The sequence below is a fragment of the Monocercomonoides exilis genome (assembly GCF_001643675.1).
Source record: "Monocercomonoides exilis strain PA203 chromosome Unknown scaffold1-2713096, whole genome shotgun sequence".
Taxonomy (NCBI): Eukaryota; Preaxostyla; order Oxymonadida; family Polymastigidae; genus Monocercomonoides; species Monocercomonoides exilis.
In genome coordinates, this window is record NW_027150546.1 from 2,107,505 (window position 1) to 2,134,347 (window position 26,843).

The 26,843-nt window shown below is 35.1% G+C and overlaps 7 protein-coding genes across 7 annotated transcripts; 4 read left to right on the top strand and 3 right to left on the bottom strand.

The window, feature by feature from the left end:
* The first annotated feature begins 2,350 nt into the window (after positions 1-2,350).
* MONOS_3991 (uncharacterized protein) lies at positions 2,351-4,294 on the top strand. Its single transcript, XM_067874027.1, has one exon. The coding sequence runs from the start codon at positions 2,501-2,503 to the stop codon at positions 4,025-4,027; it is 1,527 nt and encodes a 508-aa protein (XP_067736523.1). The 5' UTR covers positions 2,351-2,500; the 3' UTR covers positions 4,028-4,294.
* A 3,834-nt stretch (positions 4,295-8,128) lies between these two features.
* MONOS_3992 (uncharacterized protein) lies at positions 8,129-9,684 on the top strand (the record flags this gene model as incomplete). Its single annotated transcript, XM_067874028.1, has 2 exons — positions 8,129-8,240; positions 8,834-9,684. The coding sequence occupies 2 exons, from the start codon at positions 8,129-8,131 to the stop codon at positions 9,682-9,684; spliced, it is 963 nt and encodes a 320-aa protein (XP_067736524.1).
* Positions 9,685-10,879: 1,195 nt separating this feature from the next.
* On the top strand, positions 10,880-13,560 carry MONOS_3993 (uncharacterized protein; the record flags this gene model as incomplete). Its single annotated transcript, XM_067874029.1, has 1 exon — positions 10,880-13,560. The coding sequence occupies one exon, from the start codon at positions 10,880-10,882 to the stop codon at positions 13,346-13,348; it is 2,469 nt and encodes an 822-aa protein (XP_067736525.1). The 3' UTR covers positions 13,349-13,560.
* Positions 13,561-18,607: 5,047 nt separating this feature from the next.
* Positions 18,608-18,907, bottom strand: MONOS_3994 (uncharacterized protein; the record flags this gene model as incomplete). Its single annotated transcript, XM_067874030.1, has 1 exon — positions 18,608-18,907. One exon carries the CDS (start codon positions 18,905-18,907, stop codon positions 18,608-18,610), a length of 300 nt encoding a protein of 99 aa, XP_067736526.1.
* A 494-nt stretch (positions 18,908-19,401) lies between these two features.
* On the top strand, positions 19,402-19,620 carry MONOS_3995 (uncharacterized protein; the record flags this gene model as incomplete). The annotated part of the gene is made up of 1 exon (XM_067874031.1): positions 19,402-19,620. The coding sequence occupies one exon, from the start codon at positions 19,402-19,404 to the stop codon at positions 19,618-19,620; it is 219 nt and encodes a 72-aa protein (XP_067736527.1).
* Positions 19,621-20,771: 1,151 nt separating this feature from the next.
* On the bottom strand, positions 20,772-22,027 carry MONOS_3996 (uncharacterized protein; the record flags this gene model as incomplete). Its single annotated transcript, XM_067874032.1, has 3 exons — positions 20,772-21,359; positions 21,755-21,831; positions 21,979-22,027. 3 exons carry the CDS (start codon positions 22,025-22,027, stop codon positions 20,772-20,774), a joined length of 714 nt encoding a protein of 237 aa, XP_067736528.1.
* Positions 22,028-23,012: 985 nt separating this feature from the next.
* MONOS_3997 (uncharacterized protein) lies at positions 23,013-23,879 on the bottom strand (the record flags this gene model as incomplete). Its single annotated transcript, XM_067874033.1, has 1 exon — positions 23,013-23,879. The coding sequence occupies one exon, from the start codon at positions 23,877-23,879 to the stop codon at positions 23,013-23,015; it is 867 nt and encodes a 288-aa protein (XP_067736529.1).
* Between the last annotated feature and the right edge of the window lie 2,964 nt (positions 23,880-26,843).

Below are 26,843 nucleotides of genomic sequence, written 5' to 3' on the forward strand. Positions count from 1 at the left end.
GAGATCTTTTCAGAGTTGTTTTTTCATATTTTCCTTCTTCGAAATGGAATAAAGCAATTTAATAAAAATGAAGAAAAGAAAAGAAAAAACGAAAGAAGAGAGAAAGAGAGAGAGAAAGAAGAAAATAAGAAAGAAAGAAAGGTCAAAAGAAAAATAAAGAATGCATTTGATAGCGCAATTCAAAGTGAAAATGGCAGCTTTGCAGCAAAGCTTCTCTATTGTCCATCTTCTGAATCTGCAAGCTTACATAAACGTCAAAAACAGTCATATTTTATTTTCCTGTTGAAATGTACATCTTTATTTGGCATCTTAAGAACTGAACTGCATTTTGCCTCTCTGATTGATAACATGGCTGATCCATTAATCTGATTCATTGAATTGTTTGATGAGTTTGTGCTTTCCCTCCGAATGACAGCACAGAAAACCAAATGGCTTTCTTCTTTGCCCAGAAACTTGACTATAAATCGATACAGGTTTCACAGACGCATATTAGAATTTTTAATGTTGACACTGAGGATAAAAAGTACATAATCACCAATTGGCTTCAATAGCCCAGCTGAATTGCTAAATGCTTAGAATAAAGCAAATTAATTCCGAAGAAAAAATGGCTTCTAAAGAATGTAAAGTTGCAACTTCAAGCAAAATTATTAAATCAAATAAATATGACTTTTCAGAGGCCGAGAAAAATTGATAACAACTGATGGAAGATGGAGAAAATGTTGATTTTCAAACATATTTTTCAGGAATCTTTTGTTGGATTTAGAATGGAAAATGAATCATGTAACATTCACAAAATGATATAAGTGGCAACCTTTGAAAACGCAACGCTGATTAATAAAATACAAAAAACGTAGAGCAAATAGGAATATGCAATAAATTCCAGCCTTGAAAACATAGTATTTTATGGAATAAATTAATAATTCATCATAAAAAATATATATTAATTATGGTTAAATAATCTTTGAAGGTTTTGCCAATGAAAATTGCAATGTTGTAATTGTGAAACGATAACAAACTCACAAGTTTGATATCAAGAATACGATCTTAAGCCATAATATTGTCACTAAATAATTGAAGAGGTTGAAATTTCATGTTAAAATCGAGAGTGTATCTTGTTTTAGTTATTTTTTGCGCATTGTTTTAAACAAAAGAAGCACAAACAATAACTTCTATTTATAATGTTAAAAATGGAGTAGACAGAGCATCAGCAAATAAAACAAAAGAAATTTCATTGAAGCATGTTGCTATTTACGTGGGTCAAAGTGGCACCTCAGATGCAAATGGGGAAACATTTGAAACACCAGTGAATACTCTGGTAAAAGCAAACACTTTGCTTACAGGCGATCCAGCTGAAGGGGGATATCACATTGAAGTTATTGCAACTGGCGAAGTTCCTGCAAGTGAAGCTGTAACATTTAACAAAGAAAAGGGAATCACTATTGTGGGAGTCGAAGAACAGGGAAATGAAGGTGAAGACCAAACAGAAATCGAAGCAAAGGCAACAATTGTTTGCTCTATTGGAGATGACGTTGTTCTTTTCACTTGCACGCAAACAGTAGAATACAGGAAAATCTCTTTTAAGTTTGGAACACTTACAGGAACGAATTCATTGATTCATGCAACAGATGCTTCAGCTTCGCTGAGTTTGATTAGCTGCGATTTTGTGCGACCTACCCCACTGAAATCTGGAAGAAATACTGAAGGAGACGAACCACAAGCACTGGGAACCATTCTTGTGAAAGTGGAAGCAGGCACATTGACGATGGAGACAGTTATAGGCACAGCCTCTTATAATCCAGCTTTGTTTTTAACATCGCCGTTTTTGATTACCGGAGTGAAGACGGTTTCTTTGAAAATTTACAATTGTAAGAGATTACATCGAAAACAGGCCCTGTGATGAAAATTGTTGGAGGAAGTGGGAAGAGCATTGCAGTGACGTTGGACGGCTGCAAATTTCCAAAATGTGCATCAGAAGAAGAAGCAGCAGAACCACAAACGGCAAAAAGCGGAGCGTTGTATATTGAAAGCAGCAATCTCGCCAGTACATTTGCAATCCTCGATACAGCCGCGACAGCATTTGTTTCATGCGCCTGCACCAATGGGAAGTCTGGAGGAATTTATCTGAAAATGACAGGAATTATAGAAGCTTCTTAATTGGTATGGCCAGGTACAGAAAGCAATTTGGTGTTTAGTGGATGCAAAGCTTACAATAATCCATTGCAGATTTGTTCAACCACATGAAAATGAAAGCGAAAAAGAGAATGTTGTTGATTTTCATCTTGTGAAAGTGAATGGAGGCGCTTTAAATATGAGCAACGTGGAATGTGTTGATGAGAGCAACAAAGCTTCATTTCAAAATCCTCTGATTGATATTGAATGAGCGAAAGAGGTAACACTGAAAGAAGTGAAGGTGAGCAATGTTAAAGTTGAAGATGGAGCAGCGATCAGTATAGCAGATGGAAGAGAAGAGGCATCGAGTGCGGTGATTGACGGGCTGAACATGGAATGTATTGAATCGAAGAATTCAGAAACAGCAGGGTTGAGTATCATTCTCAGTTCAGAAGAATCTTCAGTGTCGATTGGAAGGGAAAGCAAGTGCACATTCAAATCTTGCTCAGCGCAAGAAGGGAAAGCAGGAGCAATGTATATTGAGATGGAGAAGGCGATATCGAACTTGAAGCTTCCAGCTGAGGGCAATCTGGAGATTGACGAGACAAACACAGGGAAAGATTCGTCAGGAGCGTCGTTGTGCATTGTTTCTCCAGACTTTGAGGAGTTCAGCCAACAAGAAGATGCCTTTGAGTTTGCGAAAGATTACAGCGATGAATCTACAGCTGGGTGGATTGTTGGAGCAGCTGATGCGGATGCAAAGCCCATTGATGTGTTTGAGAAATATCTGAAGGACGAGAAAGATGAAGGAAAGAAAGAGGAAGATGGGAAGGAAGAAGGGAAGGAAGAGGGGAAGGAAGAAGGGAAGGAAGATGGAATAGAAAAACAGGAATTTGAGGGAAGCAATGAATCAAAACCATTTGCTTGGTGGATTGTTGTGATTGTTGTGCTGGCTTGTATGATTGTTGTTATTGTGGTTGTATTTTCTGTTCTTCTTTTTGTTGAGAAGAAGAAGAACTCAAAGAAGAGGTGGGTGAATGAAGAAGAAGATGATGAAGAGGAAGAGGAAGAGGAAGAAGAAGAGGAAGAGGAAGAGGAAGAGGAAGAGGAAGAAGGAGAAGGAGAAGAAGAAGATGATAAAAAGAAGACAAAACGCAGAATGCAAAGAGAAAAAGAAAGAAAAGAAAAAGACAGAACAGCTAATAATCCTGTGAAAGAAGCAAATTCAAATGGAAATGGAAATGCATCTGTCAAACGAAATTTGAGCGGCACAAGAAATAACATTAACAAATCTGAAGAAAAATTGCAGAAAGCTGAAAGAAAGGAAGGAATTAGTCGTGAATTTATTGAAGAAACATTAAGACAGGCTTTATCTCCTTCTTCTTCTTCTTCTTCTTCTTCTTCTTCTTCTTCTTCTTCTTCTTCTTCTTCTTCTTCTTCTTCTTCTTCTTCTTCTTCTTCTTCTTCTTCTTCTTCTTCTTCTTCTTCTTCTTCTTCTTCTTCTTCTTATTCTTATTCTTCTTCTTCTTCTTCTGCAACTTCTTCTGTGTTTAATAAAGAAGGACTGCAAGCAAACCAAATGAATGTGAATTTGAAAGAATTTGTGATAGAAACAAACACTTTTTCGCTGCAATCAAACAAACAAAATGAAGAAACAAGAATGAAAGATGAAGAAATCTATGAAAATAGCTCAGAGGAAAAAGAGATTAAGAAAAGAAAAAAAGGAAAGAAAGCGAAAAGAAAGAAAGAGAAAAAAACAGAACATTTAATAGCGAATATCGAATTGGATAATGAAGAAGCAATGGAGGAAGAACAAGAAGAGAGTGAAGAAGAAATTAAACAGGAACAAAAGAAAAGGAAGAAGAAGAAGAAGAAGAAAACAAAGAAACTCGAAAGAACTGAAGAAGAAGAAATATGATGAAAAAGAATATTAAACAGCTAAAAAAAATAAAAATAAAAAACGAATTTTGATCAAAAAATATGTGTTGAATAAGAAAGAATTAGAAGGCAATTTGAAGATTACTTGTTTCGAATGACTAATTTATTTTTCCCCCAAATTTTCTTGAATTCTGGATGATATTTGCGAGATTTCAATGAAAGATGATTATTTGCACTGAAAAGAAAAAGAAAGAAAGAAAAAGATTTGGATGAACAAGAAAGAGCAAAGATGACAAAATGCATTGAGGAAGAGAAAAATTAATTTCGCATTGAAAGAAAAAAAAGAAAGAAAACTGACGAAAGATTTGAAGAAAAGACTATTTTCAGAGCATGAGAGAAGAATTTGACAGAAATGGAAAGACTTCATAAGAAGAAAAGAAGAAAAGGAAAGAAAATGAAGAAAGAAATGAATTTATATCGAAAAATACGCGAAGCGGATGAAATTTCATCTTAAGCACGAAATTCTGATAACACATAATATAACATTGTTATTAGCTAAGCTCTTTTAATCAAAATTTTCTTATCTTCTTCTTTTTTTCCCCCTTATCATTCAATATTTGTTGTATTAGCTAGTTTATCTCGTTTGATATGTTTCCCTTCTTGAAAGAGAGCTTCATTGCAATTCACAAATTCCAAAGGTTGAATTTTTGATTTTCTCATTGAAATATCAACAGATTTTCTTTGAGAAGCTCTTCATTGTTATTGCAATGAAGCTTGTTTTTTGTTAACATTACATTCTTTGCTTTGGTTTTCTTATTCATTTCTTTTTTTTTTCACCTTTATTTTTTCTGATTTGTTCAAAGACGATTTTATTTTATGAAAATTGAGAAATTTCTTTTGTCTCAATTTGATTGAAATCACTAATTTTTTTTTAATTAACATGTGCTTTTTTCATTGAATGGCTTCCTTTGTTGTCCTTCTGTGTAACTCATCTCTTTTATTCTATTTTGTGTTCAATCTTTGTTTAAAAGAATTTTCATTTTTCTTTTTTTGAAAAAGAAAGCAAAACCATCATTTGAAAAAGCTCATTAATTTTCGATTTCACACATTGGAAAAAAAAATTAAAAGAAAAGAAAAAAAATAATTTTTGAGCAACAAAACAAATAAAATCACATTTCTTCAAATATTCACAAAATAATCAGAAATATTTATTGACATTCCACGATAATATTTGAAGCGAATTGAAATTACTCCATGAAAGCTTGCGATGATATCTTCGTATCCTTCTTCTTCCATCTTTTCGAATACCTCCATTTTTATTGATTTTCGTCTCGCTTCTTCCATTTCATCTTTCTCCTTTGCTTTCAATCTTTTTGAAATATTCAAAAAGAAATACAAGCAATCAGACATAATTTTATCATCCAAAGTTGATTGCTTCATTTCCTCCAAATAGAGATCAATAACTCCACTTTTCAAAAATTCATCAATTTTAACAAATGAATTATTTGTAACTGTTTGAAATGCATAAATGCATTGATTGCTAATTTCTCTGTGATTATCCTTCGCTGCTCGATATACCTGAACAATGCTATTGATAAATCGAGCAAATTCTTCATTCTGCAATTGGCACCCGCCAAAATAAATGCTCGATGTTTCGAGCCATCTCATCAATGCAAATTCTTCTTTCGCTTCTTCTTTGTTCATTTCTTCTTCTTTCTTCTTCCAGTTCGCACACTTTGTTAGCTCTTCCAATTCTCTTCTTGCTTCTCTTCCAAAATGCAGCTTATTCACAATTATCTCTTCTAAGCTATTGTCAGCCCAAAGTCTGGAAACTAAAAACCTCCAAGCAGACTGACAGGCAAGACGGGTGAGGTTGTGATGCTCTTGATGATATTTGATGATCTCTCTGATTTCATTCAAAAACAGTTTTGTTTCCATTTCCTATGCAAAAAAGGAGGAAAAAACAATTCAATTACGTCAAAAATGAAAAATAATGACTCAAACGTTATATTGGCTAATGTTGCACAAAGCTAACAAAGCCATTTCCACTTCCTTCTGAGCCTCATCATTTTCCTCTTTTACCGATGCAGCTTTCAAAAGGCAAGGGACTATAATTGAAATTATTTCTCCAATTTCACTGGAAATAAGATGCAAAGAAAGATAGCATTCGCAAAGATCAACAAGAAGAGTTTTATCTTTTTCTTCTTCTTTCTTTTCTTTTTCTTCAATCATCTTTTCAAATCTTCCGTTTAACTGAGATTCTTCAAATCCATAAATCCACCAGCCAAAAAGAACTTTACAATATCCAATGTGTTTCAGCAACAACAATGTATTTTCCATTGAAAGTTTCTCTTCTTCGATCATTTCGTTTATTTTGTCGAACGGTTCTTCTCTGAAAATTGATTCGAATTCTTCTTCATTCATTCCATCAACTATTTCATTCATTTCTTCAATTTTCTGCTTCTGTTCTGCTTCAGTGAATTGTTCCAACTGTGAAAGTTTCTCTAAAAAATGTGAAAAATCAAAAGAGAAAAAAGAAGCATTTATTTTTAAAACCAACAATTTCTTATAACATTTTGCAAACTAATAAATATTTGCTTTTTTGAATGTGACTGTAAAATCGCAAAATACACCAAAACAAATAATAAATTCGTTTTCGAAATATTCGTGTTTTGTTCAAATTAAAAGAATTAAAAAAAATCAAATCAATTATCAAACAACATTAAAGTCCATACGTCTTCGTATTCCATCAATGGTTTTTGCCTCAAAACAAGAAAATATTTGAATAAAATAATCCTCTTTCTTGGAAAGTAAATAAGGGTGACCAACCTATAATTTTATAAGTGAAGATTTTTGATTGGTGATTTGCCGCAGCAAGAGCATGTTTGAGCTGCTTATGAGCACAACTACAGATGCATCCATGCGAGATATAGCAATGCAGAAGAACAGGGATTTTGTTTCCAGATGGAGGAGCGAGTGGCTGTTTGCATCGATTGCTTGCGAAAAGTGAATTGTGAAGAAAACCAGCATGAAATTAGAACTAGGTTGTATATTGCAAAACATATGATGCAACACCAGATGCAATAATTTGAATGAAAAATAATTTAAGCAAGATGCAGAAAAAGCGAGGAGAATAACCGAAAGATTGAATTGAACCGCTTGTTCATTTCGAGGGAAATGTGTTTCACTTGGTATTTCTTTTGCTCAGGACTTGTTTTGCGTGATTTTTTGAGAGAAGGATGATTTTGTGGAAAAGGAAAGGGAATTGGGGGTTTGGACAATGAAGCGAACAGAACGAAGCACTCAGCTGGTCTTAACAACAAACGCATTGCCATTTACGCGAAACCCGTTGGAAAGCTATCATTAAAGAAATGGCGTTAAATAAGTCTTTGAAAAAGAGTTGATTTCTTGTTTATTTGGATAATATTAATTTTCACATGACTTCATTATCGGTTTCATAAAGGATTTTTTGCTTTCGATGATGTTCTTTACCAACCATTTGTTGTCCAGTTGTCTGTTTTTTTATGTGGCAAGAGGCAATTTTGGAGAGCAAAAAAGCCAGCTGGGCCGATAATTACCAATCCATTGGAGATGGGAAAATAATTCAAGGCCAAAACAATGGTTTGACTTTTTTTTGTTTCATTCATTTTTCTTTAATGGCGTTATTTGAATGAATTCAAAATGACTATGAACAGGAATGCCATAGAAAGAAAAGCCTTCTTTTTATTTCGCGAAAGATTCAGAAGTTTTGAGATTATTCTTGTTTGCCTTGCATTCAACGATGATATTCGTGGCTTCTGCCTTCTGTTTTTCATGCTTCATCATCGATTAACTCATCTTCTTCTTCGCATTCATCAGTATTTCCAAGAATTATTTGATGGAAACAGCCATTTTGATGCTTTAATGGAAAGATTCACAATTCCTGGTGAAATATGCAGAATTTAAGTTGGAATTGGAGTGCTTCCAAAAAGAGAAGAGAAAAAGGAGGGAAGATGCAGCGATGGACAAGAAAACAAGGAAAAAATGGTTGTGAACAAGAAAAGTGGATTTGAAGAAGAAGAAGAAGAAGAAGAAAAGAGAAAAGAGAAAGAGGAAATAAGCTATTTTTGAAAGAGGAAAAAGATATTTTCTTATGAATGAAATGAAAGAAGAAAAGATGTTCCTCATAATGAGGAAAGAAAGCACAGAGAAAGAAAGCAAGAGAGAAGAAGAAGACTTCTTTGAAATCTGCTTTGAGAAAAGAAGAAGAAAATGTTTGGATTAATAATTCCAGCAAACGCACTAAAAGATGAGCCAAAAGGGGGAATTTTCATGGAATAAAAGGAAAATATTTATGGAAAGAAGAAGAAGCAGAAAGATAAAACCAAAATAGGGAAAATCAATCAAAGAGAAATATTTCTCCGATGCTGCTAATTCTCCGGATTTGGTTCAAAAATCTTAAAAAGTGATATTTTGAGGATATAAGCAGAAGAAGGGAAGAATAACAATAAGAAGAAGAAGAAAGATGAGAAAGAAAAAGTATTTCATCAGATGATCAGAGCGAAGAGGGAGAGAATTTAATTGGGGAAAAGAGAGAATGAGTGAAAAGATTGTCCTGTGAAAGATGAAGAAAGAAGGGAAAAGATAAATGGAGATGATGAAAAATGAAAAGAGAGGGAAAATTGATTTGAAAAAGAAAAACAAAAAACAATATGGCATTTTTTTCATTCATTGAACAACAGCAATATGCTCGGAAAATAACATTTCTTTTTCTTTTCCATATCATAATCATAATCATTCTCTTCTCCTTCGTCTTCGTCTTCTTCTTCTTCTTCCTTTTCTTCCTCTTCTTCCTCTTCTTCTTCAGCACCTCCAGCCGACTCACCCTATCTTCTGGGCCGTTGCTTCAATCCGTGGGGCAACGACATCAGCTGGTCGTGCGACAGCCGCTTTTTCGTGTCTGCCGTGTGCACGCCAAGACTGCGTGTGGACAACTTGTTTATCCTCTTCAATGTGAAAGGCCACCGCTTGGCTTCGTTTGGGGTGGAGACTTTGTTCGACGTGAAGTTCCAGCCGGCGCTGTTTGCGTCGGCGAAGGAGAAGGAGAGGCAGATGGTGAAGTGGAGAGAAGCTGGAGTTAATTCCTCATCTGCTTCATCTTCTTCACCTGCTTCTTCTTCACCTGTATCATCATCATCTTCTACTTCTTCTTCTGATTCTGCTTTAGATGGGCCAATAACCATCGAAAAGCAACCATTTCGCCTTCTCTTCCTTCTTTCCCCTTCTTCTTCTTCTTCCTCCTCCTCCTCTTCTCCCTCTTCTTCTTCTTCTTCTTCATCTTCTTCCACTTACTCATCAGGAGCTGTCCAATCATCTGATGCGTCCACTGCCCCTCAGCCGGTTGGGGTGTATCGAGTGAAAGGTGCTTCTTCCTCATTTGCAGAGCGACTGAGAATGCAAATGCAAGGCTCTTCATCATCACCTTCTTCTTCTTCTTCATCACGTTTTTCCTCCTTCTCCACTCCTTCTCCTTCGTTCTCTTCTTCTTCTTCCTCCTCTTCTTCCTCAATTAGCGATGCTTCTCTATTTGTGAGAGGAGGGCGGAAGCAGAATGAGAAGAAAGACAGTGCTGGAGAGCCTCAGGGAAGATACATTGCAGGGCTGGGATTTGTGAATTCAAAGAACAAGAGAGGGAAGAAGAAAGGGAATCCGAAATAAAGATTGAGCTTTATTTTATTTTCGGGGAGCTTTCTTTCTAATTTTTTAAAAACATTTTTTTTTAACTTTCCAAAAAAAAGTGGGTTGCATCAAAGGGAGAATTTGAAAAATTGTAACAAAAATAATAACTTTAGAATAATAACAAATTAGATTGTTTCATGCTCTTTGCAATTTTAAATGATAAGACAATTTTGAATTAAAACAGTCAATTCAAAAAGATGTGATTCTTTTCTATTAAGTTCATCTTATTCAAATTTTCTCAATCTTGGTTCAGTTTTTTATCATTATTTTGATCAATTATAAAAAAGTTATACACCAAAATTGATCTATTAGAAACTTGTAATTCCCTTCTGAAAGTTGAGAAAATGCAGTAAAAGTTTTTACAAGAGCTTTATTTCATTTCAAAACTGTGCTTTGATTTAATTGCTTAACGTGACATGTGCAAAAAGAAATGGTTCGATATTTTATGTTTTCAGAATTTTGTTCCACTAATTATTTTCTAAAAATTTTCTCAATTAAATAAATTAATTTTTCATTTTTAACATGAGAATGAAAGACAAATAATGATGTGATTGCTGAAAAAGTCAGGAACAAATTGGTATTTTCACCAAAAACGACAAAAAGTTTGTCCAAATTACACATGTTGCCATATTTGTTTTGCTTATTTCTTTGATCATCAACAATCACAAAACCAACTGTCCCATATCATGTCATCAAAGATAAGAATTTTGTTCACAGTTGGTTCGAACAAAAACCTGAGAACACTTTTGCAAAACTGTTCTTTTCAAATTGAATGGGGCAATTTCATCGTAGGAAGAGAAGTGAAAGAGAGAAAGAAAAGAATATATGAGTGGAAAAAGCCAAAATCAAACAAAAAATAAAAAGAAAGAAAGAACTGGTATATAAAGCTCAAAAAGGAACCAGATAACATTATCAACAACACAGAAAAGTAAAGAAGATTCGAAGTGAGGAAGAAGCAGAAGAGAGAATGGAGGAAAAGAAAAATCCTTATTCTGAACTAACCTTCATCAATTAGATTATAAAAAAAGTGGTTCTTGCATTTTTATAAATCAATCCCAATATTATCATTAACTTCAGAAAGGATTATTATTTTGACCAACGTTTTATGATCTTTTTCTTTTCAAATAATGCAAACATTGATCAAACCATTTTTCATCGAGTAGCGCTTCAAAGAATGTTTCTGGGATTAATTCTTTTCCAAATTGTGATATCGATTTTCTCACAGGAAGAGTCATCAGCAATATCAACAGTGTTTGTAAAGCAAAGTGGGAAAGATGAAAACAGTGGATTGGCAATCGATCAGGAAAAGCAATCATTGAAAGTTGCACACAGTATGTTGAGTGGTGAAACGGAGCATAGTATAAAAATTATTTGCGATACAGATCCATTGACAGCCGAAGCCGTTGTGTTTGACAAAAAACCGGCAATGACAATTGAAGGATGGAAAAGTGATGGAAGAGGAAACACTGAAGTGGCAATAGACTGTGACGTTCATCCGGGAAGTGATCTATTCAAGTGTGAAGGCACAGTGGAATTCAAATTCTTGGCATTTCATTTTCCAACATCGTTGGAAAAAGAGAATCAAGATTATTCAATTTACTCATTAATCAAAGGTGATAAGGCATCGTTGTCAATAAGAAACTGCAGATTTGTTCGACCAGATGTCGAAGATAGTTTGGTCAATTACAGGCTTATCCGAGCATCTGAAGGAACATTGAAAATGGAGAATTTTGAGTGTCTGCACGAAATAAATTGGTTTTCATTCGATGGTATTTTGTTTCAGACTTTAGAGGAGAAAGTTGTTGAATTATCTAATTTCACTTTGAGAAAGATAAAGTCACGTGGTAATTCCGTTATGAGTATTACTAGTTCAGCAAATGTTGAATCTGAAATCACGCTGAATCGGAGCATATTCTCTGAATTGAAAAGTTCTGATGCAGCTTTGAATATCGCAGCCACAAACGATAAAAGCACATTTTCAGTTGGCGATGGAGGAGCTACAACTTTTTCATTGTGCAGTTGCAGTGATTTTCATAGCTCAGGTGGAATATATCTGCAAATGCCAATTATCAAATCTGCAACTCAGCTCAAATGGCCCCAAGACGGAAGGAATCTGATGTTTGACAGATGTTCAGCAGGAGAAGGTGAGTCAAAAAGGAACATTGGATTATTCATAAGGATGATCAATGACTCATTATTTGAAGACATAGCAGCATCAATGAAGAACAGCTTTGCGTCCGATTACAACAGAAGAGATAACAGATGGAATGTTGTTGGATTCGACAATAGTGATCAAAGTGAGTGTGATTTTGTTTTCCAGTTTTTTGATCCACTTCCTCCAAGGCCAGAAAACATGCAAAAGGCTTTTGTGAAGAATGGTGGAAAAGGAAATGGTTTCAATATTGAATTGGCAATTGATTCCATATTCGATGCTTATGAATATTTGGACAAAAGTGAAAAATGCTTCATAGACATTGTCAACACAGAAGATCCAATCAGAGCCGAAGTCATTTCGTTTGACGTTGACAATGGGATTACCATCGAAGGAGTGAACAGTGATGGAAATGGAAATGTTGAGGTGGCGATCGATTGCGATGTGAGCGCTTCAAGTGCTTTATTCATGTGCGAAAAGGAGGTGGAATTCAAGTATTTGGCATTCAACATTCCCACATCAGAGAAAAAATGGGATTATTTAATTTTTGGAAATGAGATGTCAACATCACTCACAATCAGCAATATCCGATTTGTCAGAGTTGGGATCCAATCACCAGAAGGAGGAATTGCTTCAAATGACCATGAAGATGATTTTGCTGTTGGGAGTCTTGTGAGCGTTCTTGGTGGGAAAGTTTCTGTGAATACTGTCACATGCACAGACGAAAAGAATACAATTTCATTTCTGTCATCACCGTTTTCATTCTCTGGAGCCAGTGAAGTGTCTTTGAACGGAGTGGAGATCGGCAAAGTGAAAGTGAAAGAAGGAGCAGCGATTAGCATCAACGATGGGATAGAGACAACTTCGAAAGTGTCAATTGAGGGACTGGATATCAAAGATTCAACTTTGGAAATGGGAAATACAGCTGGATTGCAGATTGTTTTGTTCTCAGAAGAATCGACAGTGGCAATTGGAAGGGGAAGCAAATGCTCATTCAAATCGTGTTCAGCACCAGAAGGGAAAGCAGGAGCAATATTCATTGACATGCCCAAGGCAACATCGAATCTTCAACTTCCCACAGCCAGCAATTTGGAGATAGACAGTTCAAACACAGCTGGCTCAAAAACAACTTCTCTGTTCATCCTTGCCCCAGATTTTGATGAGTTCTGCAAACAAGAAGACGCATTTGAATTTGCAAATGATTATGACAATTCGACATCTGGATGGATTGTGGGAGCAAAAGACTCTGAATCAGAGCCGGAGGATGTGTATGTGAAGTATGTGAAAGTGAGACAAGATCGAATCGCTGAGCAAAACAGAAAACAAAAAGAGAAGAAAAGAAGGACAATTGTTGCCATTGTTGTCCCAATAGTAGTCGTTGTTGTTGTTGTTGCAGTTGTTGTGATTGTGGTTGTTGTGATTATCAAGAAAAAGAAAGCCAAGCACAACACAGATGTGAACAAAGAACAAGAAATGAGCATCCAAGAGTAGAAATGAGATTTCCAATTCTTTCAGAGCAACTTTGCTTTTTTTTATTTCATACAGCATATATATTTGTGAATTTCATAGAATTTTTTTCTTATTTTTTCTTCCTCATTAATCGCATTGATAATGTGACTTAAAGTCAAAATGTGATTCAATTATTTGTTTCATTTCATTCACAAATTTCTATTCAGCATCAAAAACATGCAAAACTCTTTCTTTCTGTTTGTTTGGAAACAAAAATTGAACAATCACTGAAGATAAAAAATCAAGTGAAATAAGTTGATCTTTTTTTCGTATTCTTGAAATAAAGTGGATCGTTAACAATTCACAAATCTGATCACATTTTCAGTAACAACAAAAATTTTGTGTTTGAGGCAAAGTTCTTTGAAACTCTCATTGAGTCAATTGACAATATTTCATATAACCAATTTGAAAATGTGAAGAATTCTTTGATAATGAAGTGTTTAGAGACCACTGTATGTGGATTTAAGGATCTGAAAGATTGAAAGGAAATAACATTTGTTCTTCATTTGTCGATATATGATAGTTCGATAAAACAAACCTGGTTTTTCAGTACACAAAAGACTGTCTTTTTTTGTGGAAAACGAAATCTTTCTTCATCCTCCTTCTTTTCGTTTTTTCAATCAGATTATGTTCACATGATGAAATCGTATTTATCTATTTATTCAGTTTGACATTGTCTGAAAATAAAACAATGAAAGTCATAGATTTTTTCCTTTCATCAATCTTTTCTCTCTTTTTCCTGTTTCACTTGAAGTTGAATTGAAAATCAAATGTGCTCCTTTTTATTATTTCCAACTCATTATTCATCAAGTTGTTTCACAGCCTCAATTTCAATGTTGCTCTTTGATCAACTTTTCATTTTTAACTGACATATCACTGTCATTGATTTTTTTATGAAGGAAAACAAATTCTTTCACATGCATGAAGTCAGTTTAACTTCAAACTGACACTTGATCAATGAATTCGTTTCTGTCAAGAGATTGGAAATCTTTGCTATTTGTGCAACAGAAATTGCAGATGAAGAAAGAGTCAACCATGTGTTGGATTCTTTGTGAAAAAATGCAGTGTTTGAGGAATCTGTTTCAGTTTGTTGTTTCTTTTCAAAGAAAAGATTTAACACGAACAATATTTGTGTAATATTGTTCCCAAATTTTATCGTTATGTTGAAATCATTCCATTTTTGAATGTTCCATTATTTGGAAATACCTCAAAAGATAATGCCAAACAAATTATTAATAATACCATCTCTCAAAAAGCAACAATCAAATTTGCTATGAAATGAAATATTCCATCAATAAACTTCGAAAATAGATCTCATGAAATCCAATTCTCACAAATATTCAATTCCATCGTCAATCGAGCATATGGAAACTGAAGATAATTCTTAAAGAATGAATAACTGTTATGTGTGAATCGTTAACAAGAATAAATCTTTTTCTCAGAGGAATTTAGAGTGAGATTTCAATATTCACCAATTCTCAACTGATGTTTCAGAATAAAAGTGACAAGAAATCCTTCATCCAATATCGAGAGGTTTCTATCAGAAAAAGTTATTGTTCCTCAATTGCTGAAAGAGATAAACACAAATAGATAGTACTGATATGTTGATGAATCAATTCAAACATGAATCATTTTTTGTGATTTTTCGATTTTCAAATATTCAGCAATTTCTTTTTGAAACCATCTTTCTTCAAACTCACATGTTGATTGATCTTCATATTCGTCAATAAACAAAAAGGAATTCACACTTTCTTTGTTTTCATAAATAACTATTGATTTGCTTTTTCTCCTCTTTTCTATGATTTCCTCCAAAGAATAAACGATTTTGTCTTTTCACACAATAACACACAAAATATGGTTTTTTTTCGGAAAAAAAAGAAATCAAACTGAAACATTTTCCACTTCAACTTTTGAAAAAGGAGTTAGAAAACATTCTGAAAACACTTTCATGTCTCTCACAATTAACAACGTGTGCCAAAATTAACAGTGTTTCTGTGATAGAAAACAACAAAATCTTGAATTATCAAGTTCGTAGAAAATGAATCTATTCCATTTTCAAAATCCATTTCAATCACTTGTATTTTGGTGGAGTGTTTTGATGTGAGATTCTGTTCTCCAGTGTTTGAATAAGAAATGTTCAAACTCAACTGATAACTCTCTGCCAACTTTGTGTGCAATGAATGTCGTCTGTTTCAACTGCTCAGGAATTTGGAATTTCATTTTGATGACTCGTTTGAAATGAGCAGCATTCGTCTCCATGAAACATCCAAATCATCATCTGTTGAATCAGTAAATTGGATATCATCATGAATTTGAGTTTAATTTGTGAATATGATTATGAGTGACTTGAATATTTATTGTTTTTATTGTGTTTGTGTTCCAATGATTTTTGAGTTTATTTGTTTGTCCGAAAAATGAAGTTCGAATATCAAATGTTTGTGCAACAATTATGACACTTATGAAAAGGATAAAAAAAGTTATCCACACTTCAAAGAAATATTAAACATTTTTTTGAATTTTCACAACTTATTGTCCAGTATTTTGAGATCATCCAAATGATCCACAAATTGAGAAAATGAAGTTTTTTTAAATGGAAGCTCAAACGCCGTCAATCCATTTCCTTCTTCTGCAACATTTGAATCGATATTATGAGTTTTTTCTGATTCTTTTCATATGAGGATAATTCTTAAACAGAACACCTGAAAATTTTATTCTCATATTATTTGATAATAATGATGGTGAACACTTCCAATTGCTGTGGACCATATGATAATTTCAATGAATGCGGATTATTGCATTTTTGTAAATACCAAATTAATCTCTCACTAAATCCAGTTTATTGGAAATAGTTATTGACAACCATTCAAAAAAAAGAAAATATATCAGATTGGGTTATTTTTTTGAAAAGTCTCAAATAGATGACACAAAATATTATCAAACAGAACATTTTCATAACAATTTTTACAGCAAAATCATCAATCTACTCCACAAAGAAATGAAACTCTTATTTATTGTTGTCATATGGGACAAAATATTTGACTTCAGGCATTTTCATTGAAAAATTATGCACCTTTGATGATCTTTTTGTGATCAAAAAATTTGAAAAAAATGGGTTTATTTTTTGAAATACATGAGAGATCACACAACATAATGTCATTGCATCAATAACGTTTGTTTACAGTAATGATAGTCTAATTTATTTAGAAATATGATTATGTTTAATAATGTTATAAGTAAAACAATTTTTTCAAACTTTGTGCATAAAAAGCTTGAAAGTCCGTATTTTCCCCCATATGTGCTTATCTGCTCAATAGAGTAATTTGATTGATTTGTTGCTAAAATGATTTTGAAAAGTGCTCTGTTTTGTTCAACTCAATTATTTAAGATCAGTGGCTTTTCAAAATAAATGCACAATAATATTTTTTCTTTTCGGAGAAACTTGGAACATTATCCAAACAGGATATTTTCACATAGAAATTTGCTCAACTTCAATTGAAAATGTTCCATTGTGATAATGTGCAATGTTTCTTATAACTGAGAAAATTCAAATGGAACATAATATCACAAAATAATTTTGTGTCAAATATCTTTTTTCAATGAGATTTATCATGAAAACACATTTTCCACCTGCAAAAACTATTTTCATTATGACTTAGAATCGTCTTGATTTATATTAGCATTCATTTTTATAAACAGAAAAACAAAATTGTTAATCAATATTTCGGTTTTTTTTTTTGAAAAGACACAATTTATTATCAAAAAATAGTGATTATAAGTGTGATACTTTGTGATTTAATAAAAAAGAAAATGAATGAAAAATAGGCAAAATATGTTCGTGCTCGGAATAATGTGTATATTACTGTTGTTGATTTTTGTCGAAGTGATTTAATCCGGTTTAGACTGTTATCAATTCAATTTCTTCACTTCACATTTGAGAGACTGCAATTAATTTTTTGTTCTGTTTGTGATTCTTTTCTTCTTTAATTGATGTCCTCGTCATGACTCTCATTCATATTTCCAAGCTGAGTTTTTGTTCTGATGATGAGTGTGTTTGATAGCTGAGTCTTCTTCTCGCATTCTGAAGCCGACGTCATCAATAATTCCTTTCATTCCACTTTAACGTTATAGTGCTCTGTTTTTTTTTCATTTTCCCCAATAAATTCGTGTGATTCAATTAACTTCTGTCTCAATTCGTTCCATTGTTTCTCCTTCCGAATCGGCCTCTGTGTATGTACACTTGGTCGTTTCAGTTTTCTTGGCTTCTGATTCTCTGTCTGTTGAGTCTCTCTCGTCTTCCCCATTTGCATTTTCCTTCAAATTGTTTCAAATTCATTTTCCACTCTGGTTAATAACTGGTTATTGAAACAATGCTTAACCATGTATTTGTTCTTGGTGACAGTCGTGCAAACTATGAAATCTGCGCTAGTGGTATATTGGCCATCGTCAACGCAAATAGAGTTGCTGATTTTAGATAGAAAGGTGTGGATATGTTTGAAATTCCTGATTTTTTCATAGCTTCTTTCTCCAGCTTTCTTATTCCCGAAACAGTCAGTGATACAAACTTTTCTGTGTCGAGAAAAAAATGAGAAGTTCTTCTATTCTTTTTTAGAACAATTGTCCATTACATCTCGATTGCTGGAACAGGGCAAATGAAAGGTTCTTCTGACAGAAAAGGAACTGCGATCTCAGTTCTTGTATTTGATGTTTTTAGGGAGGTACACAAATAAACACCATCCTCTGTTATTCTAGACTGGGACATGTCCATCCTTACCAATTCACTGAACATGCAGGCAGAGAGAAGCTTTGTGAGAGCAATAACTTTCATGGAAATATTTTTGAAGGAAAAAGTTTGGTTGGATCCGAGTTCATTGTAGAATTTTGGCAGTATTTTTGGATTCCATATCTCAGGCGCTGTCTTCTTTCTTGCAATTTCTGTTTTCTTGAAAGAGCAAAAGAGTGTTCCAATAATTAAGATCTCTCCCAAGGCTGTGTTGAATCAGAGCGATGAGAAAAATGAAACCGCTGCTCTGATCATTTGAAGGACAGAAACTTTCACCCCTTTGTTTTTAATGATAATAACACGTCTGCACATATTGCAGTCCACTCTGGTAAGTTGTCTGGTATTTCTGTGTGTCCGCATAATTTCCATTGTTCAGCAAAACGTGCAAAGCCGAAAAGGTATCCATCCCATGTGGATTGTGCAACGCCTTGTCTGCATTGCTCACCAAGCTCCTCCGAAATCTATCGTTCCTGTAAGGCTTGTTTCCAAAACTGTTGACCTTTTCTTTTGAGGGGTTCAGAAGAATGAGCCTGAGCTTCCCAGGAGGAAGACATGCTCCTGTCTTCTTCATCGATGGACACTCCTTCAACTCCTTGAAGTTTTAATTCAGCTCCCAATTCTAGAAGTTGCAGCCACACAGAAGAACTTCCCAGTTCTGGACTTTCCAGTTTGGCAGGAGTTGAACAACCTGAGCCTTCTCCAACTGTACTTCCCGAACCACCATCTATATCAGCGGAACAGGATGATGAGCAAGAACACATTTTGAACTCCAAGGAACTGACTGCCCGTTTTTTGCAATGGGGCTTCAAAAGCCATACCATTTTTCCAGCTAGTGATTGTGATAAGCGCCAATGCATAGAGTGTTGATCTGACTTTTGTTAATGCGATAATTCCTTAAAGAGCTTCTTCTGTCATTCAATAATCCCCCACCTGCTCAAACCAAGATAGTAAATCCGCTGTGCTATTCTTCTGTCCCGGAATGTGACGAGCTCTCAACTGAATTTCCATCTTCTCTTTCCATGTCAATATCCTGTGAAGGACAGGACTGAGATTATTTCCCTCATTCCACCGATTAGTATTGAATACAGCCGAGCTGTTATCTGACCTCAACAATAGGTTCTTGATCTTGTGATATTTGATTGCTGGCGAGAAATGTTGAAGAGCCAACTGCACAGCCAACTGTTCCCTGTTGTTTGATGATTTGCTGCGAGCGTGCTTGTTGAATTTTGCATGCCAGTCCAGAATCATGTTGTTGATGCGAAGTGTTGCTCCCATTGCTAACTCCGATGCATCCGTTGTTAACGTTGCTTTAGGAGATGCATCGTTAACATTGTCGAGACTTGTTCAGGATCAATACGCATTGACACTTCTGAATCTCCCTCAACACAAAAACATTCATCTTCGTCATCCCGCTCCATCCATATATCTTGGTATTCTTCTGAAGGAAACGATGAAGAGCTATGAGGGAAAGTGACGCATCCTGGAATACGAATCTTTCTGTGCAGAGCCTTCCATTAATGAGGCAAAATCCTTTATTCGGACTGTTTTGGCTCTTATTGTCTTCACTCTCCATTGACTCAACATCGCTTTGAGGGATCCCAACCTCTCCTCGCACAATTGAACCGTGAATGCTTCCGTGTCCCATGCAAACCCCAGAAAAGAGAACTTTCTCCTCGGAGTTAATGAACATTTGTTTTTGTTGACAATAAAGCCCAGATTTTCCAAAAAGGAAGTCATCTCGCTTGCGATTTTTTTCAACATATTGAATTCTTGATGCAGGAGAATCAGATCGTCCAAGTGATCCTGTGTGACATGACACGAAAAATTGGAAAAAACTCAAAAATGACAGACATGATCTTTTCAATTTGTCATTTTTTTTGTCACTCAAATTAATAAAGTGAAAATAAAAACAATTGCTTATCATTTCGTTTTGATACGACAATTTTCTTTTTTATGTTTTAATATCTTATTAAACTCGACTTTCCATAAAAATCAAACCAATTTCAAATCTTTTTTTGGAAGTGACAAATTGATCAAATAAATATATTGTGGTTTTGCCACTTGTCAGATCTATCACTGACAAGTCAGATCTGTCATTTTGTCATTTTTGAAAATACTCCTTCATTTGATCTAAAACCGAAAAGCCATTGCATTTTATAAATTTGTGAGGGATATTCTCATTTGTCACAAAACGATCTGACAAATTGAAATTTATTTTGTTTTTATTTTATAATAATCTTTTAAATTGTTCAAATAGTTTTTTGTTTCTAGAATTCTTTATATTGATAAACATTTTTTGTTCATTGTTAATTCGAAATCATAGAGCACTAAATATTTTGCAGATTTACACTTTATCGCTTTTATTTTCACTAAAAGTCTTTCCAAACATTTGCAGTTATACAAAAAAGACTTATTTGTGAAGTTTACGAAAATTATAATAAATTAACGTTTTTTGAACAATTTTTCATCAGCAACGTTAAACAAGTGCCAAACATATATCTTTTGATAATTAAAAATTAATTTTCTTTTTTCGATTTTAGCAAGAGTTTTTGAAAAAATATTTTTTGAAAAAGAAAATGATAATGCTGAAATCATCGTTCCATGAATAAAATTTTAACATGTTTTTTATTTATAAATAAGCATTCCATCTTTAAAGCTCCCTCTCTTTATCTTCTTTGTCTTATTTCTTTTGCACAGCAGCATGAACAGAGAATCTCGCAGATCAACAATCAGCTTCTTATGAGGAGAAGAACAGGCCATTGCATCCACCAGATTCGACATCGATGAGGTGGTTGGACACAGATCCTCCCCACGAACAAATGTTGAATCTGAATCTGTTGTTGAAGTGGATGAAATGGATGGTGATGGTGATCTCTTTCGAATCTCTTCTTCTTCTTTCTCATCCACTTTCTCCAGCATCCATTGTGGGATCTTATCTGAATCTCTTCCCAATATGTATTCAGTCGATCCGCTCTCTGACAGAAGATGCTCAGATGACTCTGAATGTTCCATATTCGTCTCATACACTCTCTTCTTTATCCTCTCTTCATTCTTCTTCTCTGCTTCTCTCTCCGCTCTCCTCCAATGTTCCTCATAAGACATTTCCATCGCAATCGTCTCAAACGCCTTTGGATCGTTCTGCACCGCTTCAGCCACGATCCGCTTCAAGCTTTTGTTCTCGTTCAACTCTTTCAGCTGACGCACATCCAGAAGCTAAGAAAAGCTAGCAGTTGTCATCGATTAGAAATACCAGCCAGAGTGGAGGTGCCGGTGTGGCTGCTTCTGCCAAATGGCTCGTTCTGGCAGTCTCTGACCTGTTTTTAAGGACGAGGTGTGGTGTTGCACACTGCTAGCCATCAACAACGCCAAACATAAAAAAAACGGCGAGATCACATGAAAGGAGTGTGCAAAGGCAAATATGGCCAGCAGGGACGAGCTCACGAGTTTCATTCTCCAACTTTCACATATCATCTGCGAACTCGTGTTTTTCAATCACATTCGCGCCATCAATGCTTGTGACGAGAAGGAAGGCGAATAATCTGGGCAGGAGGAACGAGTGGCCGAGGGTGAGTTCCATGTGGCTGCCATTCTCCTGGTCTGCAACAGACGACAGCATAAGGAAGAAGAATGTAGGGTTGAGGTTGGAGATGATTCCGGTCATGATACACTCCTCGTTGTGGATCCACTAAAAAAAGATGTTGAAGTGTAGTCACATTTTATCAAACTCACCAGTGTTAGTGATTCCTCATCGGAGCTAATGACATTTCGGAATACAGATGGATAGTCACTGGCTAAAGTGTTGCTGCAAGAAAAGGGCCAGTTGCTTACAAACTTTGCTTTGTAGATGTGAAATGCGTCACAAGAGACAGACGACGCTCCATTATATGCGCTTGTCATTAAGTGATTGCTGATGGAGGTTGTTAAGTTGAACAGAAAAACTGATTATGCAATCTCCGCTGCTTCCTTTTATTGCTGTTGGACATTTGGTGGGAGCTCTCCTAAATCGCAAATCTCGTTATCGATTGGCTGCTTTGTTTAAACTTTCAACACTTCATTGTTGTGGCTGTTCTTATGCTTCGTAGGTGGAAGATGGAATACATTGCAAGGATGAGGGAAAGTCGCAGAACATACAGAAGATCGGAAGTTTGTTCGAATAAATTTTTCAATAGAAAGACGAGCCTGAAGAGAAGCAATATGCGCTGCGGCTGTCGCACGGATACAAAAGATACTGAACAACAAAAACACCAGATGCTCAGCTTACACGCTTTGTGCCGAGGATCTCTTGAAGCGGCGTATCTTAGAGGTCTCGGCAAACAGATGGACGTATTTTAGTTTCATCTTTGAGAGGGTGATTTGTTCGGAGGCGAGGAAAAGGAAAGGCAGGAGAGCAAACGCGATGTGCAGGATGGATCCATTATCGAATCTCAAGTGTCCATTCTCGACAGCGATCAACGAGGAGTTGAGGAGCACTTTGCATGCAGCTGGCGAGGTGGTTGATGAGGAAACTGAAGAAGAAGCAAACCAAACAACGAAGATCTAAAGAAGAACATCAGCGTTAAGCATTACACCACTGTTTAAGTGCGAAAAAAATGGGAAAAAGAGGAAGAAGAAACTTTCGTTCTTTATGTTTGAAGAGATTGCGAGGACGGTGTGTATGCGCTTGATTGTGGAGCAGAGGGGTCCGAGAGCAAATGAAAGAGGCTCGAGCAAGTGGATACTCAATAAGGATGTTCCTCGCATTTTTGTTAAATTTAGGAAAACTTCTTGGTAAAGCTCAACTCAATAACAATAATCTGCCCAACTTCACTGATCCATATTTTTCCTTCATCTGTACTCTTCGCTATATGCAATTCGCACTCATTCCAGCTAAATACTCTTCAGTGTCACATTTTTCAAATTCAATTTTGTTGATAATTGTGCAGAAGCAATATCAATTGATAATAGCAGCGATTGAATAGTCACAAATTCTGATTGAGCTGTGCCTCCTTCTGCCTTGATCAGCCCATGATCTGTCAATTCTTCTCTCTCATCTCCTTTTTTGGTGAATGAGCAGTCTTTCACAGTCAACAATCCCTCGCTTGATCCAACATGCATCAAAACATCCACTCCACTTGCGAATGAAGATGGAATCACAAACTTCATCAGTTCGAAATTGGTGATGCCACAAATCTTCATTGCTGCTCCTTCTGCTCCTTCAAGCGATGAGACACATTCCAATGAGCACATGCTGCTCTCATCCGATTTCACTGATATTCCACTCACATCAACACTCTTCCGAAGATACCCTTTTCCAATGATGCTGACATTCCTTTCATTTCCTTCTGGCAATCGATCCAATGAATAATCCATCGACAGACACGGATAATCTGAGAATCCACACACACACACATCACAACCTTCGCTCCCAATAAATATCTCTGATCCAATTGCTCGCCAGAAATTGACCAGCGGAATGGCATTCGTTGTGTCACTCCCATCAAAGCCTCTCATAGAATCCAACGAAATATCTGCCAGATGCCCAGTCACATATGGAAGAGAGGTGTTTGTGATGCTCTTTGTCAAGTTTGGCGATTCAACAAACAGGTCATTTCCATGTCTGGCAACATTCGGCTTGTCTGCCTCAAAAACAGGGGATGAGATCACAAATGAAGAAAAGCCATCAATCAGCTTCAGTGCCATCCCTCCCCCAAACCCAATCTTCCGTTCTTCTGCTGGTGCTGTGCATCCTTTCATCTGAAAATAACAACAACCAATAAAATATTTCAATCGCTTATGTCATGTGACTTATTGCATTTGTTCGGCTTATAATTAAATATTCGAAAAGTGTGCTGAATGAAACCTTGACTTCATCAACTACAAAATAGTAAATATTGTATTGATTTCCAAAGGCAATCTTGCAACTTAAGAGATTTATGACTTTTTGAACCTGCATTCTATCAGCGAATAAAGAATTTTTCAAAAACATTTGAATAAAATTTTTAAAAAATGGTTTTTTGAACAAATTAAAAAACATTGAAAAAGAAATATTTAGGAATGACCAAAGATAATTATGTTGTTTCCATTTTTTATTTATCAATAAAAATTATTATATAAAATTCACAATGGGTTTTATTGATCAGAAATGACTGACAAAACATTCTCGATTTGTCATGTCACACTGGCTTTCGTCCAAGTGTGATATCACTCTCACATTCCATTTTCTTTTGATTTCTGTTGTGACTTTCCTCATCACTTTTGTGAAACACCTTGGAGCATCTGTGTATCCAAGCAGCATGCCGTTGAAAGCGTAGTCGATTCCTTCGAATCTGAATGTAACATTCTGTCTGAGTTCCTTCGAAACTGGAATTAGATGATAGGCTTGAGACAAATTTATTGTTACCGCGAAATCGTTCTTCATAATCTAACTTTCTTCTGATATTTCGTTCAAGCATTTGAGATTAGATTTCTTGGTTGCTGCATTCAGAATTCGACAATTCAAAATCTGCTTCCAGGCTCCGGACTTCTTCCGAATGAGGAAAATATTGTTCCGAAAATTCCACCTCCTTTGGAAAAATCCTGCTTTCAATCCATGTTTCCAGCTTTTTTTATTCTGCCTTTCAAAAATCCATCTTTTGGTTCCTGCTCATAAAAGATGCTTCGTACATGAATGTCATTTTTTTCCATTCCATCTTTTGCTCTGCGATTGCGCCAATAAGCCTTGACTCAATTTATTTATTAATTTTCCCCCGTCCAATTTTCTCCATTCTTGATTATGGTCCAATATCAAACCTCCAATCTTTTCTTCCTCTGGATTCTTTCTCGTCTGTATTTCTTCAAATTCTTCTGCAGTCCAGCGGTTCGTCTTGTTGAGCTTTTCTTCCAATAGTCTCTCCTTGCTCCTGTGCTTCGAAACATGGACGACAGGGGTCTTCCCTGAAAAAACTTTTTCCCTCTGGAAATTTGAAGCCTCTGGTTATGTTTTTTAAAATGAACTGCTCTTTGAAGAAGAATATATATACACATGTCCCTGTTGTCTTTTCTGTTCTATCTAAAGTTCTCGCAGTATCTGTTCATGATGCTGGGTTTGCAGGCCTCCTGATATTTCTGATTCAATCTTTTATGTCGAGCGAAAACTGAATCTTCCTTCGATTCTGCACTTCCTTGCTTCATGAAGTGCTTGGGATACCATTATAATTACATCCTTGATCATTTGTTCGCAGCTCTCTTCCTCGTCGCTCTTGATTTGAATTGACATTTGTGATGCCTTTTATGATGGATATAAAAAATTTTCAACACGTTCGTCTGCTCTATCAAAGGCATCCCGATTCCAAATGGACGTTCTGCTTGATGCTGGAGGAGATGCTTGTGAAACCGGGCTGAAATCCTGTTCGTTGTAACAGGTTGCAATGTCCTCTTTCATTGTCTTTGGTATTTGTTAATCAAAAAGGGAAGCTGTTGGTTCGACACCAAATATTGATTTGAACAAATCATCAATTGTTCGAGAATCTGGTGCTTCGGGTGAGATGGGTGAAGGCTGTAGCTCTAATTCAGATTGTGAGAAAATATTTGAAGAAAGATGTTGGGATCTGGGAGCTTCTGCTTTGGAAACTCGTTGGCCCACCGATCTGCATAGCAGAACAAGTCAAAAGTGCAAGTTCAGCTTGTAATGGTATTCGCGAGGAGCCAAACATTTTTGATCACGAAAAGTGACATGACCCTTTAAGTGGCATCTCTTGACAAGAAGAAAAGAAAATGATTTGAAGATTATCTTTTCAATAAAACTGTTCTTCATTTAAATGCTGAAAACAATGGCTCTCAATTTATTCAACGCTATTAAAAAAGGTTATGTGGGTGATTCTTTTTGAAAAGTCACAAATGCTTTGTTTTCAAATATATCAAAAATTTCCTAATTTGCTCAAATTTCTGTTTCAGCTCACAAATCTCCTCATGAATGTTTGAAATAGCTTAATCAAGTTATAGATTCCATTTAAGTTTAGTTTGATATTTGTTAATAAAATATTTAGCAGATTATGAAATTTTAGATTTATTTGAAAATTTAACATCTGTGACTTTTCAAAAAGAATCACCCAAATTATTGATCGTTAAAAAAAATTGTTCTGTGTATGCCAGAATTCTTAAAAATGATTAAAACTTAAAAAATATCACTTTATCAGTTTTCTGTCTTTTCGAACCTTCCAAATCGAAACAAAAAAGTTCCACTTATCCCTGTTTTGCACCTGTTCGAAACAAGAACACTTTTCTTTTGCGGAAATATCTTTGAAATTGTGCTTCGAAATATTTAATTTATTTCATTTTTTTTTATTTCTATTGATTATTTTTTCATAATTTTTTTTCTAATTTCTCATCCAAAACTGGTGAGTGTGAAATTCAAAAATATATCTGTTCTCTCATTACCATAGGATTTGCATTCATTTTTGTTTTTTCATTTATGTTTTGAACCATGAATTAGTTTCAGATTTTTTGTTTTTTATCTATCTTCTTTTTTCCTTCAAATTTGATTTTATTTAACCATTTATTTTTTGTGAACTTTAAATAATTCAGATGGATCAAAAATCAGCTGTATTGAAACTCTGAAAAAACATGTTAGATAGACGTTTGCATTATTTAATTTTTAATTTTCATCATTATTGAATTTGACTCAACCGTGAAGTTTTATTTGCGGAGGGTCAACTTTAAAATGGGACTTTTTCACTTATT

Excerpts from the sequence above, each read along its gene's own strand:
- MONOS_3991 (XM_067874027.1), top strand. The coding sequence starts at position 2,501 with ATGGAATGTATTGAATCGAAGAATTCAGAAACAGCAGGGTTGAGTATC.